At 43.4% G+C, this 15,787-nt stretch overlaps 1 protein-coding gene across 1 annotated transcript in view; it reads right to left on the reverse strand.

Moving 5' to 3' along the window:
• Positions 1–15,453, reverse strand: part of LOC134351555 (F-actin-capping protein subunit alpha-2) — a 46,652-nt gene extending 31,199 nt beyond the window's left edge. The window contains exon 1 of the mRNA XM_063057855.1: positions 15,359–15,453. Within this exon, the coding sequence (XP_062913925.1) occupies positions 15,359–15,397 (39 nt within the window). The 5' untranslated portion in view covers positions 15,398–15,453. The remainder of the gene's footprint in view (positions 1–15,358) is intronic.
• Positions 15,454–15,787: the final 334 nt, after the last annotated feature.

Below are 15,787 nucleotides of genomic sequence, written 5' to 3' on the forward strand. Positions count from 1 at the left end.
CCCCCAATGTCCACAGTCTGGATCGGCCTCTGTTTGGGAGGTCTGCCCCTGCGCCGCGGTGCCTGAGCCTGGACCGGTTGCGCCAAGTCCACATGGGCTGGTTTGAGTCGGTCCACCGTGAAAACCTCCTTTCTCCCCCCAATGTCCAGCACGAACGTGGACCCGTTGTTCCTGATCACCTTAAACGGCCCCTCGTAGGGCCGCTGTAGCGGTGCCCGGTGTCCACCCCGTTGTACAAAAAGAAACTTACAGTTCAGCAGGTCTTTGGGTACGCAGGTCGGGCTCTGTCCGTGCTGTGAAGTGGGTATGGGGGCCAGGTTACCGAGCCTCTCCCGTAGTCTGTCCAGGACTGCTGTGGGTTCTTCCTCTTGCCCCCTTGGGGCTGGTATGAACTCTCCTGGGACGACCAGGGGCGCGCCGTACACCAACTCGGCCGACGAGGTGTGTAGATCCTCTTTGGGCGCCGTGCGGATTCCGAGCAGGACCCAGGGAAGTTCGTCCACCCAGTTAGGCCCCTCCAGGCGGGCCATGAGAGCCGATTTCAGGTGACGGTGGAAGCGCTCCACTAATCCATTCGACTGTGGGTGGTAGGCAGTTGTGTGGTGTAGCTGTGTTCCTAAAAGTCTGGCCATAGCCGACCACAGGCTGGAGGTGAACTGGGCGCCCCTGTCGGAGGTAATGTGGGCCGGTACCCCAAAGCGTGCTACCCAGGTTGCGATCAGTGCTCGGGCGCAGGATTCGGAGGTGGTGTCGCTGAGCGGGACTGCCTCTGGCCATCTGGTGAACCGGTCTATCATAGTTGGGAGGTACCGTGCTCCTCGTGACACTGGCAGGGGCCCCACGATATCCACATGGATGTGGTCGAACCTCCGGCGGGTGGGTTTGAACCGCTGCGGTGGAGCCTTGGTGTGTCGCTGCACCTTGGCCGTTTGGCACTGCATACACGTTTTGGCCCATTCACTGACCTGTTTACGAAGTCCATGCCACACGAACCTGTTGGAGACCAGCCGGACAGTTGTCCTGATGGAGGGGTGCGCTAAGTTGTGAATGGATTCGAACACCCGCCGGCGCCAGGCTGCTGGGACAACGGGGCGGGGTTGGCCGGTAGCTATGTCACACAGTAGGGTCCTCTCACCTGGGTCTACGGGGAGGTCTTGGAGCTGCAAACCGGAGACTGCAGTCCTGTAACTGGGGATCTCAGCGTCTGCCTGCTGTGCCTCTGCCAGCGCTGCATAGTCCACCCCCTGGGACAGGGCCTGTATGGTAGGTCTGGAAAGTGCGTCTGCCACGACATTGTTCTTTTCAGAGACATGCCGGATGTCCGTCGTGTACTCGGAGATGTAGGACAGATGTCGCTGCTGGAGGGATGACCAGCGGTCGGACACCTTAGTGAACGCAAAGGTAAGCGGTTTGTGGTCTGTGAACACGGTGAAGGGCCTACCTTCTAAGAAGTACCTGAAATGCCGGATTGCCAAGTATAGTGCCAATAGCTCCCGGTCGAAAGCACTGTATTTGAGTTCGGGTGGTCGTAGGTGTTTGCTGAAGAACGCCAGGGGTTGCCAGCGACCCTCGATGAGTTGTTCCAGCACTCCACCGACTGCTGTGTTGGATGCGTCCACCGTGAAGGCAGTAGGAACGTCCGTTCTGGGGTGCACTAGCATCGCGGCGTTTGCCAAGGCTTCTTTGGTTTTAACGAAAGCGGTTGCGGCCTCTTCGTTCCAGGTAATGTCCTTGCCCTTACCCGACATTAGAGTGAACAAGGGGCGCATGGTTCGGGCTGCTGAGGGGAGGAAACGGTGGTAGAAATTCACCATACCCACGAATTCCTGCAAGCCTTTGATTGTGTTGGGTCGGGGGAAATGGCGGACCGCGTCTACCTTGGCGGGCAGCGGGGTTGACCCATCTTTAGTAATCCTGTGGCCCAGGAAGTCGATGGTGTCGAGTCCGAACTGGCATTTGGCTGGATTGATTGTAAGGCCGAATTCACTCAGGCGGGAGTAGAGCTGGCGGAGGTGGGACAGATGCTCCTGCCGACTACTGCTGGCTATGAGGATGTCGTCCAAATAGATGAATGCAAAGTCCAGGTCGCATCTCACCGCGTCCATTAGCCGCTGGAAAGTCTGTGCGGCATTCTTTAGACCAAACGGCATTCGGAGGAATTCGAAAAGTCCGAACGGGGTGATAAGTGCTGTTTTGGGGATGTCGTCCGGATGTACAGGGATTTGATGGTATCCCTGGACGAGGTCTACCTTGGAAAAGATCCTTGCGCCGTGTAGGTTTGCTGCGAAGTCTTGAATGTGCGGCACAGGGTAGCGGTCTGGCGTTGTAGCCTCGTTCAGTCTGCGGTAGTCACCGCATGGTCTTCAGCCCCCCGTTGCCTTGGGCACCATGTGAAGGGGGGAGGCCCATGGGCTGTCGGACCGTCATATGATCCCTAATTCCTCCATCTTCTTGAACTCCTCCTTCGCCAGTCGGAGCTTGTCCGGGGGAAGCCTTCGAGCACGGGCGTGGAGGGGTGATCCCTGGGTCGGGATGTGGTGCTGAACTCTGTGTCTGGGCATGGCTGCCGTGAACTGCGGTGTCAGTACTGATGGGAAATCCGCCAGGACCCTGGCGAATTCATCGTCGGACAGCGTGATGGAGTCCAGGTGTGGGGCTGGCAACTGTGCTTCACCCAGGGAGAACGTTTGAAAAGTCTTGGCGTGGACTAATCGCTTCCCTTGCAAGTCGACCAGCAGGCTGTGGGCTCGTAGAAAATCTGCCCCCAGCAGTGGTTGGGCCACGGCGGCCAGTGTGAAGTCCCACGTGAACCGGCTGGAGCTGAACTGTAGCCGCACCGTGCGGGTGCCGTAGGTTCATATTGTGCTGCCATTAGCGGCCCTCAGGGTGAGTCCCGGTTCTCTGTTGCGGGTGTCGTAACTCGTTGGAGGTAAGACGCTGATCTCCGCTCCGGTGTCGACCAAAAAGCGGCGTCCCGACTGCTTGTCCCAGACGTACAGGAGGCTGTCCTGATGGCCAGCCGCCGTAGCCATCAGCGGCGGCTGGCCCTGGCGTTTCCCGGGAATTTGCAGGGCGGGCCTCCGTGCCCCACCGCTGGTGGTAGAAACACCATTGTTCGTTGGGCTCGCGGCTTGGTGATCTGTGCGACGGATGCCCCTCTCTCTTTCCTGGCATTCCACAGCACATCTGCTCGGGCCGCCACCTCCCAGGGGTTGCTGAAATCTGCGTCGGACAGCAGCAGGCATATGTCCTCGGGCAGTTGCTCTAGGAATGCCTGCTCAAACATGAGGCAGGGTTTGTGTCCTTCAGCCAGGGCCAGCACCTCGTTCATTAATGCTGACGGCGGCCTGTCTCCCAAACCATCCAGGTGCATTAAGCGGTGTGCTCGCTCGCGCCCTGAGAGTCCGAAAGTCCTTATGAGCAGGGCTTTGAATGCTGTGTATTTGCCGTCCTCCGGGGGCAACTGTATAAACTCCTCAACTTGTGCAGCAGTCTCCTGGTCGAGGGAGCTCAGCACGTAGTAGTAGCGAGCGGACTCCGAGGTTATCTGCCGAATGTGGAATTGTGCTTCTGCTTGTTCGAACCATAAATGGAGTCACAGCGTCCAGAAGCTTGGCAGTTTTAACGAAACTGCGTGAACAGATGCAGCGTCGGTCATCTCTGGTCCAAATATCGTTTGGGCCGTCGGGGTCACCAATTGTAGCGATGTGCTACACACAGCGTTAGAATAACCACACGGAGTCGGTGAGTTAGAGTTGCGATGAAAGAGATTTATTCAAACTTCGCGGCCCGCTTTAAAGCCTTCCTGTTCCCGCCCTCCCTGGGCGGGACTACTGTGGGGAATGCATATTTCCAGACCCTTTCTGTGCGCGGGATTTTCCCCCTGCTGGTGAAGATGGCCTGGCGCCCTTTTTGCTGCCGGCCCTCTGCCTGCGCGCGCTGTTTCGTGAGCCGGTTCGTGGGTGCCAGAAAGTGGGTCGCCACAGTATTGCTTTCCACTGTTGTAACTGTATGTTATAATTATGTGGTTTTGCCAGTTTTAGTCTTGGTTTGTCCTGTGTTTTCTTGTGATATCATTTTGGAGGAATGTTGTATCATTTTTTACTGCATGCATTTCTAAATGCCCATAAACAAGGACTGAGTGTCCTCATAATCTAATCTAAATTCTAGTCCAAGGGGATTGTTTTCAATTAAGTCTCAATACTTGAATTTGTATACAATCCTATACCACCTTCATTACAACTGTCTTTAAACTATTTGTATTTGTTGCCTTATCACTTCAAAAGTATAGAAATAAAATTAATTTTAGAAAAAAAAACAATCAATCCAGATCAGTTTGCTTCGCAAGTACAAAAAATTCAAAAAGGTCAACCAGCAAGGAAAAACCTGGGAGGATACCTCCTATGCTATTACAATTAAAAAATTGAGGATACTGAAGAAATTATAACTATCTAGCTCACCAAACGTAGCAGGATGTGTCTACTCACGGCTTATTTGTAAGGGGTTAAGAACTTAAAAAGGAAACAGCTGTAAATAAGTTCAGGTTAAATTTAACATTTCTAAACCCAGCATTTTTATTACTTGGATATACCCAATTCTAAAATATCCCACAGCCAGATGTTAAAATGAATCTAAAATTACAGAACATGTTCAGTATCCTCAATGTTTCCATCAAGTATTTTGAAACACAGTCACAATTTTGATGTGCGGAAATGGAATAAGTTGCACCCAACAAGACCTTAATCAGCAATGAGAAAACAACTAATGGTATGCCTGAGACAATAATTGCCCTGAACATGGACAAGTGTTCCCCCCCCAACTCTTCACTAAATTGCCTTTTCCCATTAGATGTTGTAGAAAGGATCTATTTGACATTTCATGCAAAATCTAAACAGATACTTCCAATTTCAGTTCATTTAACTACATCAATGCAATCAGAGTATTTAATCAGCAACATACAATGCATAGTCCAGGAACACTGCTGACCATATTGCTCATACAAATTCAATGATGTCCTGATAACTTGAGTGGAAGTTTTTTAATCTACTAGTTATCCAATACTTCCACTGATTGCCCTATAAAACATTTTATATTTCCTAACACATTCTTGCCCCCTTCATTAGTTCTAACTCCAAAAAACTGTCACTCAAGCCCTTGCACTCTCATTTTCATATTTGTAATTCATCAAAATCAACTTATGAGCTACATTCTACCTTCGCCAAAACTGCACTAACTCTTCTGTCAAAGTTTGACTCAAAGAAATCTTCCAATATTGAGTGTGACCATGATCTCAAAAAATACTTTTTCTATTACTGAGGTGAATAATTGCCATACCCGAAGATTAAATAGAGAATTCTTACTGAATACTGGGAGTTGACTGCATGATACTTGTTCAATCAATACGACATATCTAACAAACCAACTGATTTAGGATCAATATTTTAATTAATGATGGTAAATAATGAAATTGCTCCTGCATAATTTGTTATTTTGTTCAGGCAAAGAATTAATTTTCAAGTCCACATCTCTATAATGAACAAAATCCTCTTCAGCTTGAAGGACAACACTTATCTACTTATCAATCCAGTAGATCCCCATGAAGCTCAGTCTTGTAGCATTCCATTAACCTCTATTTAGTACCCTTTATTAAGAGACCTTCCAAGATCATCATCTCTCTTCCCTTGTTTCATACAAAGGCAATTTCTAAATACAAACAAAGCATAAGTAAACCCTTCCATTCCATACTGCTGTCACAGGTTGTTGTTGAGGTGGATTACATGAAGGTACTTGAGAAGCTGGATCACAATTTGTTGCGCTGATGAAAGACAGAAGTTGACATGGAGCATTAACTCCGGCCAAGATCTTCAGAAATAAATGATCTTGATGATACTCTTCCTCCCCCGCCCAGTCTGTTGTAATATATTAAAACCTTTACCAAGCAGATGAACCAAAGAAAAGATGAATACTTGAGGGCAATTTCTATTTAATCAGTCAACTATGAAATTTCTGTTGAGACAATCTGATGTCAACGACTGATCTGAAGTTACATAAAATTCTAAACACCAGTTCTGAGTGTTTACACACCTACACTTTTTCATTTAACTAGCAAACCATCTTCTTTCTCCATATGCCTTCCTAAGTTAACCTTGAATACATCTTATCTGGCTCAATTATTTCCTGTGGCACAGTTCCACATTCCAATTTCTTTGGATAAATATATTACTCAAGTCCCTATTAAATTTATCAACAGATCTCATGTCCTATTGACAGAACTTTGTTTACAGTATCAAACTCTTGTAATTTTAGAACTTCAGCTTCAGTATTACTTTGTTGCTCTTTTAAGAATGGCTTTATTAAACTGTTTTCACTTCACCATGAGTACCAATATTCAAGGTCCCTTTGCTTTCTAGCCCATATTATTGTAAAGAATAGCATGGATTCCCTCTTAGTAAAATACACCTCAAATGAGAAACAGAAGGCTATCAACTACACTTGCATTCCATAAGTTTGTCTTATTGACCACATCCAGCACGTGATGTAAATCTTACACTTAACCTTTCACTCATTTATGTAATGGAGAATAAGTATGGTTGCAGTACCGATCTTTAGCATCACTGGGTCATCTGCAGCTAATCTTAACTATACTGTTAGTTTCATATTCATTCTGCTATTGGTTTTCTGACTACACAGGTTTTGGCTACAACTGCAACTCTATGGAGTCTTCATTAGACATTTTTTGAAAAAAAACATAACATTATATTACCTTGATTTATTCTCTATTACTCCAACAAAGACTAATAAAGTTGACTGGGTTGTCCTCTTGGAATTTGAGCCTTTTAAGTACTTTCCTCATAAAATGATCTGAGAGAGCATTCCATGTCTTTTGCTGCTGGTCCTTGGACATGTACGTTCACATTAGTCATTTATCATTTCTTGGGCACCATTCCCAAAAATTGTGTGTGCAGGAACAGTTCTGCCAAATATTCACTGCAACATGATATCCATCCTAGGATTCATGCTGTTTAATAACTTAAATGAGGAAAAAAATCTAATCTTGAGAATGTAACAGCCAACACATTATGTCTGAGTTCTATCAATACAGTTTTAAGGAAGGAAACAATGTCCAAGGAGGCAAATCATGAAGTTACCCATGACATCAGCTCCAATGATCAAATCAGTTCATTCTTATTGCCATGCATCCCAAGTTTTTAAAGAGTTTGTATTAGAAGTTCAACTGTAATTCAACTGTGCAGTTCAATTACTAATTCAACTGTAACTAAAAATAATAAACTGAGTGGTGGGCAGGGAATTGAATGAAGATGCTCCACTGTATTTTGATCACTATAGCAAGTGCAATCCAGAACCAATAACACAAATAATCTTAAGGAACACCAATAATGATTCTGGGAATAATACAATTTGACAACCATAGTGAAGGATTAATATTTAATTATCTGGCAGACCAGAGAATTACCAGAAATATATAAAGTGGGCATTACATCAATGGGTTTTGGTGATTCACCATATTTCACAGAAATGTAGTACAAAACTTGGTATAGACCACACAACTTTCACTGGTTCTGTGTTTCAAATCCTACCTTACCCAATATTACAAAAGTACAGTCACAAAGTCTACTTCTATCATTTCATTGTTGCAATGTTCCCGCTACAGGTTGAGTACCCCTTATCCTAAATGCTTGGGGCCAGAAATGTTTTGGATTTTGGAATATGTAATGAGATAGCTTGGGATCACCATAATTCCCAACTCTGAATTTTTGTACTACCAGTAAGCAGTATTAGTCTTACACTTGTTCATCACATGTATGCATTTAACAGTAAAAATTATTACAGGTCGACCTTCACTAATCTGACTACCTATAATCCGGTTCCTTCGATACTCCGGCACTGATTATGCTTAATGTGATCATTCTGTAATTCGGCATTTTCACTAATTGGGCACTCCTCAGGTCCCAGTGGTGCTAGATTAGTGAAGGCTGACCTGTACTTACCATTATTATAATGAAATATAATGTGTGCAGGGTAAAAGCAGCACAGCAGCATCAGAAGAATACCTGAATCAGATGTTGAACAGCAATTTAAAAAAAACCAGATTTCAGTATCACCTACAATGTCATGCTATGACTAAAAGGTTACAGTGCATCATTTGTATTTTACTTTAAAAAAAATGCAATGCAGTGCCTTTTCTTAAATTTCTGCAACCAGTCTGCAGAATATTCACAATTACTTTCAATTTCCAGTTTGTCAGAATAAATCTTTCCTTGTTTCATGATCAGCATACTGTTAAAGTGGCATATGTTCATTCCGACAGACAAATGTATTCCTTCAATACACAATCGAGATCTTCATTTTTCACTTTATACAACAGTTTTGTATTTTTCATTAACTTCTATTCAACACACATGCAAGGTCACTTCTCAGAACAGCGTGATGTGCAAGGATCTGCATATTGCCTGCAATCTGTGCGGATTAGTGATAACATATCCTCCTCACTGACGATCAACACTAGTACACCTCAGCGTTTGTGCTTAGCCCACTGCTCTACACTCTCTATACCCATGACTGTGTGGCTAGGCATAGCTCAAATACCATCTATAAAATTGCTGATGATACCATTGTTGGTAGAATCACAGATAGAGATGAGAGGGCGCATAGGAGCGAGGTATGCCAACTAGTGGAGTGGTTTTACAGCAACAACCTTGCACTCAACATCAGTAAGATGAAGAGAGCTGATTGTGGACTTCAGGAAGGACAAGATGAAGGAACACATACCAATCCTCAGAGGGATCAGAAGTGGAGATTGAGCAGTTTCAAGTTCCTGGGTTTCAAGATCTGAGGACCTAACCTGGTCCCAACACCGATGCAGCTACAACGTCAACAAGACAACATCTAGAATGAAGTTTGACCTTAGGAGTTTGAAGAGATTTGGTATGTCAACAAAAACACTCGAAAACTTCTATTGGTGTACCATGGAGAGCATTCAGACAGGCTGCAGAAACTGTCTGGTATGGGGGGGGGGGGTAGGTGAGGTAGGTGGGCAGGCTAATGCACACGATCAAAAGAAGCTGCAGAGGGTTGTAAATTTAGTCGGCTCCATCCCAGGTACTAACCTACAAAGTACCCAGGATATCTTCAAGGAGCAGTGTCCATTATAAAGGACCCCCAGCAACTGTTACTATCAGGTAGGAGGTACAGAAGCCCCAAGGCACACATTCAGCAATTCAGGAACAGCTTCTTCCACTCTGCCATCCAATTCCTAAATGGACAATGATCCCGTGAACACTACTCCACTTTTTAAAATATATATTTTGTGTTTTTGCACGATTTTAATCTATTCATTATACATAATGCAATTTATTTTTCTTTTTTCCTTCTTCAATATAATGTATAGCATTGAACTGCTGCCAGTGATAACAAACCCAATTCTGATCTTCCCACCGCCTTACACAATTTCCCATTCATGATGTCATATTAGTAAACAAAATGAATTTCACTTTTTTCGATTTTTGTATTTTTGTATTTCAGATAAGGGGTACTCAACCTGTTTTAGAGCTGCCAAATTATACAGCAAAGAAACAAACATGGTCAACTAGTCCAGGCTGACCATAAAGCACCCTTCTAAATTAATCCTATTATATTCATCCCTCATTCTCATTAACACAAGGGCCATATCTTCAGGAGGAAATTGGAGAATCCAAAGTAAACTCCTCACAGGAGAATGTTGCATATTGAATGAAGAATGCTGAAGCCCTCAGGATACAGCTCCACTAACAGTGTCACTGTGTAGGCACACCAAATTCAGGGACTCCTGAATGACTGCAGACATTGAGACTCTGGTAAGCAAAAAGTAGGAAACCTATATTATGCTTAGGCAGCTAGATATGAATGAATCCCTTGATGAATATAAAAAGTTTAAGACTAAGCTTAGAGGGAAAACAAGAGGGCAAGAATGAATTTGGCAAACTTGATTAAAAAAAATCCTAAGAGATTCTTCAGTTATATGAATGTAAGAGGGTGACTAGGGAAAGAGAAGGTCCCCTTAAAGACCAGAGCTGCCCACGTGCAGAGCCACATGAGTTAAATCTTAGCCTCTTACTTTATAAGTATTCCTTTCCCTGTGTTTTACAAGTGACTTTTCCTCACATATAATCTCACTGCCTATATTTATGACAGGTTTTCCTGCCAGATAAATTATCCTGGATGATTATCCTTAAATCTGTTACCTATAGGATAGTTGTATTCATTTAGCAACCCCATCCCACTTAGTTTAGATTCTTAGTTAATTCCTTTCATAAAGAAAATGTTCAATTTCCTGTTAAAAAACAGGTGCCACCACCCACAGCCATAGATCAATTTCTAAACTGTCCTGCTTTGTTGAAAACAAATAGTTAAGATGCAACCAGAGGCAAAACTTAATTCTTATCTTACAGGATCCACTTGCTTTTCTGAAAACTTTACTGTAATAATGAGCAACATGCTCTTGTACCCCCACATTTCCACCCCCCCCCACCACTTGTCTATTCCTAAGCACAAAGACAACAAAGCATCCAGGTCAGACTGTACCAGAAAAACAGCTAGTCCTCCTTAACTACTGCATTTCTAGCTGCATCGCTAATATTTAATCCTTATTCTCGTTCACTGGTGTAATTGTTAATAATTGAAAAAGGACATGCTATAAAGAAATACTGCCCATTCAATTATTATATTGTTAGTTTTGATATATATAATTGACTATAAGATCTAGAAATTTACAATAAATGTCTATATTTTTCAGCAATTGGGTCAACTATGCTCAGAAGGACTATAAATGTCACATGATATATACCAGACTAGACACAGAATACTTCTACTACAAACCCGATAGCAATTATCAAATTAATTACAGTAGTATTTTTTTAAAGCTAGTCTTTATGAAAAGTACATAGATGGATGGAGGTTAAAAAAAAACAATTATTCTGTTACTATTTCATTTTAAAAACAAATGATTTTAAAAATAATGAATGAATGAATGAATGTATTATATTCCAAACAGTTACCTGTCAGCAATCACAGACCACCCTAATTTTGGTCAGTGTGTAGGAAATCAACTTCAGTGCAGACAAGATTTATTTAATTTGTCTCTTGAAACACAAAAATCAATCTATGGAAAACTCTGGGTGTGAGGCAGTGCAAAATTCCACACACCCCTCCCCTTCCCATAAAAATATCACCAAGAACAAAAGCTTTTTGCTTCCTTGAGAAAAATGTGTGTGAAGGATATTAGGAGAGGCTGTGTTGGAATCTAGGCTTACTGGAGTAGCAAATGACATGGAAGGATCTAACTGGGCCTAAGAAAACAAAGATGTAACTTAAAGCTATTTTATCCTCAAGTCTATAAATAATCTTGTAGCATCCCATTCCAACATCTATACCAGCATTTTCATTCAGATGACATCTAAACCCACAATATCTGACATTTAAAACACAAATGAAATATCCATACACTTTCAAATCAGCTAATCATCTTATCACCTTACTGAATTCATTACACAGATTAATTTGTGCATTAAACCTAACTTTGGTACAAAGTACAAATGCTCGGACGGACTTAAAAAATAACAATTGTAGATTAATGCAACTTTCTAGCGGTAGTGACAGTTTGGTGAGGCAGAAGTTACAACGTCATTCAGAAAAACTCGTACGTAACGATTAAAATGTAGTATAGCTAGAGAATGCAAGTAAACTCACTTCATTTGCACAAAAGTGTATTTCAGACTGAAGAGGATGAGTGGCATCTATAAAACCTTCTAAATTGATAAACAGTTGCTTCTGTTTACCAAATTTCCAGGATAACCTACTCTGTTCAAAACCCATCCTGAATATTCACACAAATGTTATAACCTCTAGACTAGCATTTAATTTTAAAATTTCTAAATAACTACATTCCTATCACAAAACAAACCTATGAATACGTATGTTAATTAAAACAAACATCCTTTACAGGTTTTTGGCATATGCAGTGGATTTCAGTTAATTGTTCAACCGGGGCAGCCATTTATTTGCATAACTCTTAAGGAAAAATAAAAATTGAGAGAATAACTGGGATTCCCTGGTAGTTGGAGAAATAAACAGGAAGACAATTTGGAACCATTTTGCTCACTAAAGTTTCAGCATTCAATTTGGAGATTCCAGAAACAGCTGGGAGTGAAAATGAAACAATTTCACTACTTCAACAAATTAGGAATTACAAAGAATTTGAAGGCATGATAATCATCTTGAATGTTACAATGAAAATGTGGAGGATGCAGTCTGTTAACTGCACTATGTGTCTGCGCTGATTTGTTCATTTACAATCAAAATAACATGGCAGATGAATTCTTCTGTCCATAACTATTAGGAACTAATACAGTTATATAGTACTGTAGAGGTATTAGTGTTCTGATATGTTCTATATTCTTTTAAACACACAAATTGTTAGTTACATGGCAGTTTGGCTTTTTAACCATTTCCATGAAACTTTGGTTAATTGGGACAGCTGCTTAATTGGACTAAAATGTACTGGTTTGAATGTGTCCCAGTTAACCAGAATTCCACTGTAGACGACATCGTACTGAGTCACAAATTTAGAGGTACAAGTAACAAACCTCAATGAAGTTGTAAAGTGGCATCTCAGAAGAACAAGAGAAATAACAAGCTACAGTCTCTTAAGGTTGTTCAACCATTTATTGAGATCCCCAATCCTGCGCAACTGCCATGAGTGATAACAAATACACTAACCTGAAACCGCAAATGTTTTCCGTATCCAAAGATGTATTTTCAGAATACTCAGTTTTATTCCACTGATTTCCTTGAAAGTCTAGAAATCTATCCACCTCAACTTTGAATATAGTCATGGGAAAATCAGAGCTCAAAACTTGTGCTCTAAATAGCTGACCCTGCATCAGCTTCCAGGTTCTTTGCAGACAGGGATAACAGCCATTTAATCCCTCAACTGCACATGTCAACAAGATCTCAAAGACTCAATTTGCATGAAATAGGCAATTTAATCACAAACATGAGAAAATCTGCAGATGCTGGAAATCCAAGGCAACACACACAAAATGCTGGAAGAACTCAGCAGGTCAGGCAGCATCTCTAGAAATGAATAATCAGTTGATGTTTCAGGCCAAGATGGCATGAGCATCAATTTCTCAAACTTCTGGTAATTCCCCCTCCCCTCACTATTCCCATTTCCCCATCTCACCCATTTCCTTATGGGCTCATCACCTCCCCTCTGGTGCTCTTCCTCCTTCCCTTTCTTCCATGGTGCTCTACCCTCTATCAGATTCCCTCTCTTCTACCCCTTTATCTCCTTCACCATTCTATTTCCCAGCTCTTTACTTCACCCCTCATCCCCTCGGTTCACCCATCACCTACTACTCTGTACTACTTCCTCCCCTCCCCCCCACCTTCTTACTCTGACTTATCTTCCCCCCACCCCCCAGTCCAAATGAAGGATCTTTGTCCCAAATATCGACTGTTTATTCCTTTCCAAAGATGCTGTCTGACCTGCTCTCCAGTACTGCATTGCCATCTTGTTCAATATCTGTACTGTTATAAAAATGCACAACTGCAGTAACCAATTAAATGAATCTTTGTTACACTACCTCCAAATCATGAATAGCCTCAAGATAGAGAATGAAAGTTCAAATAGTACTCCACGTGCATTTTCAGCAAAGCCATGTAGAACTGCAACTCAGCTCCCTTACTCTTGCACTCCAACACTCAATCAACACCGTTGATTAATAGACATCAAAATCAATTACTACACCTGCCTCGATTTGTCTAACAAAGTAGCAAATCAATTAACACCTAAACATTCATGATTTTCAAAAACATACTGAAAGCAGCCAAATATTTATCTTAGCCAACCTGTTAATCAAGTAGTCCTTTTAAACAGCTTGGTCCATCTACTGTTGTCTAGTTTCCTCCCAAACTATCAAGAAAACTGCCAATTAAATTAACCCACTTTGCAGATCAAAAGTCATGAAACTGTACCTTCTTCAGACGTATAATAAATTAACTTTAGTACGCTCAATCTACTTTGAACAAAATGGAGGCCTGTTATGTGAAATTCATTATTCTCTTTTACATCATGTAACAGGAATAAGAGTACAGACTGATTAAAATTCTAAATTATGAGAGCAGCTTAAGAAAAAATGTATTAGCTGCCCTGACAATATTTGTGTAGGCCTGAAATAATTTGCATCAAATTCCAAGAAAATATTACTGTAGTGATCAATGTTAAACAGTGAAGATGGAACTGAAATGACTTCCCGGTAGACAGCAGAGCGAAGTATACGGTAATGTTAAAACTAAAAGAAATCACAAAGTATTTAAAATCAAAATAACTGATGCACTGGACCCAATAGAAAGAACCTTCGAAAATTACTTTGTGCTCCTAGTTGTTTTGAAACTTACAAGGACGAGTTTTGAGTAAAACACTAATTCATATCAAGTTCAAACAAAATTACAAAAGTTCTGTTTTCACAGAATGAAATGTGTGATTACAGGCTGATTGGCACGGCACTCCTTAGAAAGTTAACATGATTCAAATGTAGACTGCTTACTGAAGGAGACGATTTTAAGCAATTTATTTCTAGCAGCAATGAACAAAAGACGCGAAACCTACAGAGACTCGGGAACAGATCCTAACTTTGCCATCTTTACCAACAGGAAATGCCTTAAAACATAGAGGAGAAAGATAATGAGAAATGCAGCCTGGATATTCTCTCTCTCCCCAACGCTTAAACTAACACATAGAAGCTGGTATAGCAGCCTCGGGGAGGTGTTTGGATACACAATTCCTACAAAGTGAGTGTTGCGGCATAGGGAAAGGGCAGCGGCGACCGGGTAGGAGGACACCGGCCATCGGTGGGGAGCTGTACTGTTCCGCGCTCTGTCCTCCCCGGCTCCAGCAGCAGTGTCAGGTCGTCGGCCGAAGCTGAAACGGCGAAAGCAGCCGGAACCAAAGGGGAACGAGAGGCGAGGGGAGTCCGGGACCCCGCCCCAGTCTCAGCCCTGGCCCCGCCCGAGCTCTGGCACCCACCCCCCGCCCGAGGGTGCGGGCGGCACGCTCGGCTCTTTTTGGGCACCCGCCATTCGACGACCCTACAAGGACTGCGGGCGGTTTGCACCGAGCTAAAAATAAAGCGGCCCTGCACTAGCACCGGGCAGGGCAGGGCCGAGACGCCCCGGGCACAGCCGGCGCTCACGACGTTCCGGTCGTCAACCGGCAGGGTAGACGCCGGCAAAGCTAGCGCAGTGCCTACACCCGTAGTTAGACCCTTAGAGCAGCCCGATGAAGCAAATTACCCCTCACCTTCTCCTCCTCCGAGACCTGCTCCTCATGATCCGCCATCTTGGGCCGGGCTGTAAATAACTGAACGCTTCTCGCGGCGCATTATGGGTAAGGCGAAAGACCGGGGGGTGGGGGGCGCGCTTGGAGGTGCGGGGGCGCGCCCAGACTTGGGAGGGGGGAGCGGGGGAGCGCGCCGAGGCGCATGCGCGCCCTCTACAGACTTTCGATGTCACTGCCCCAGTAGCACAATGGGTGTGGGAATGCAATCGAAAAGAAATTATGTATACTTTTCCATGGTCACAATCGTTATATCTAACTCCAATTAGTAATTATTCATTCCCTATGCTACTCTACTCCGAGTACACTCTGTGCCAGATTTTGCTCTTAACTCCATCTGCAACTTTGCACAAGATACCACAGAAGTGGGCCATATCTCAAACGCCACACATA

This window comes from Mobula hypostoma, chromosome 9 (assembly GCF_963921235.1).
Source record: "Mobula hypostoma chromosome 9, sMobHyp1.1, whole genome shotgun sequence".
Lineage (NCBI taxonomy): Eukaryota > Metazoa > Chordata > Chondrichthyes > Myliobatiformes > Myliobatidae > Mobula > Mobula hypostoma.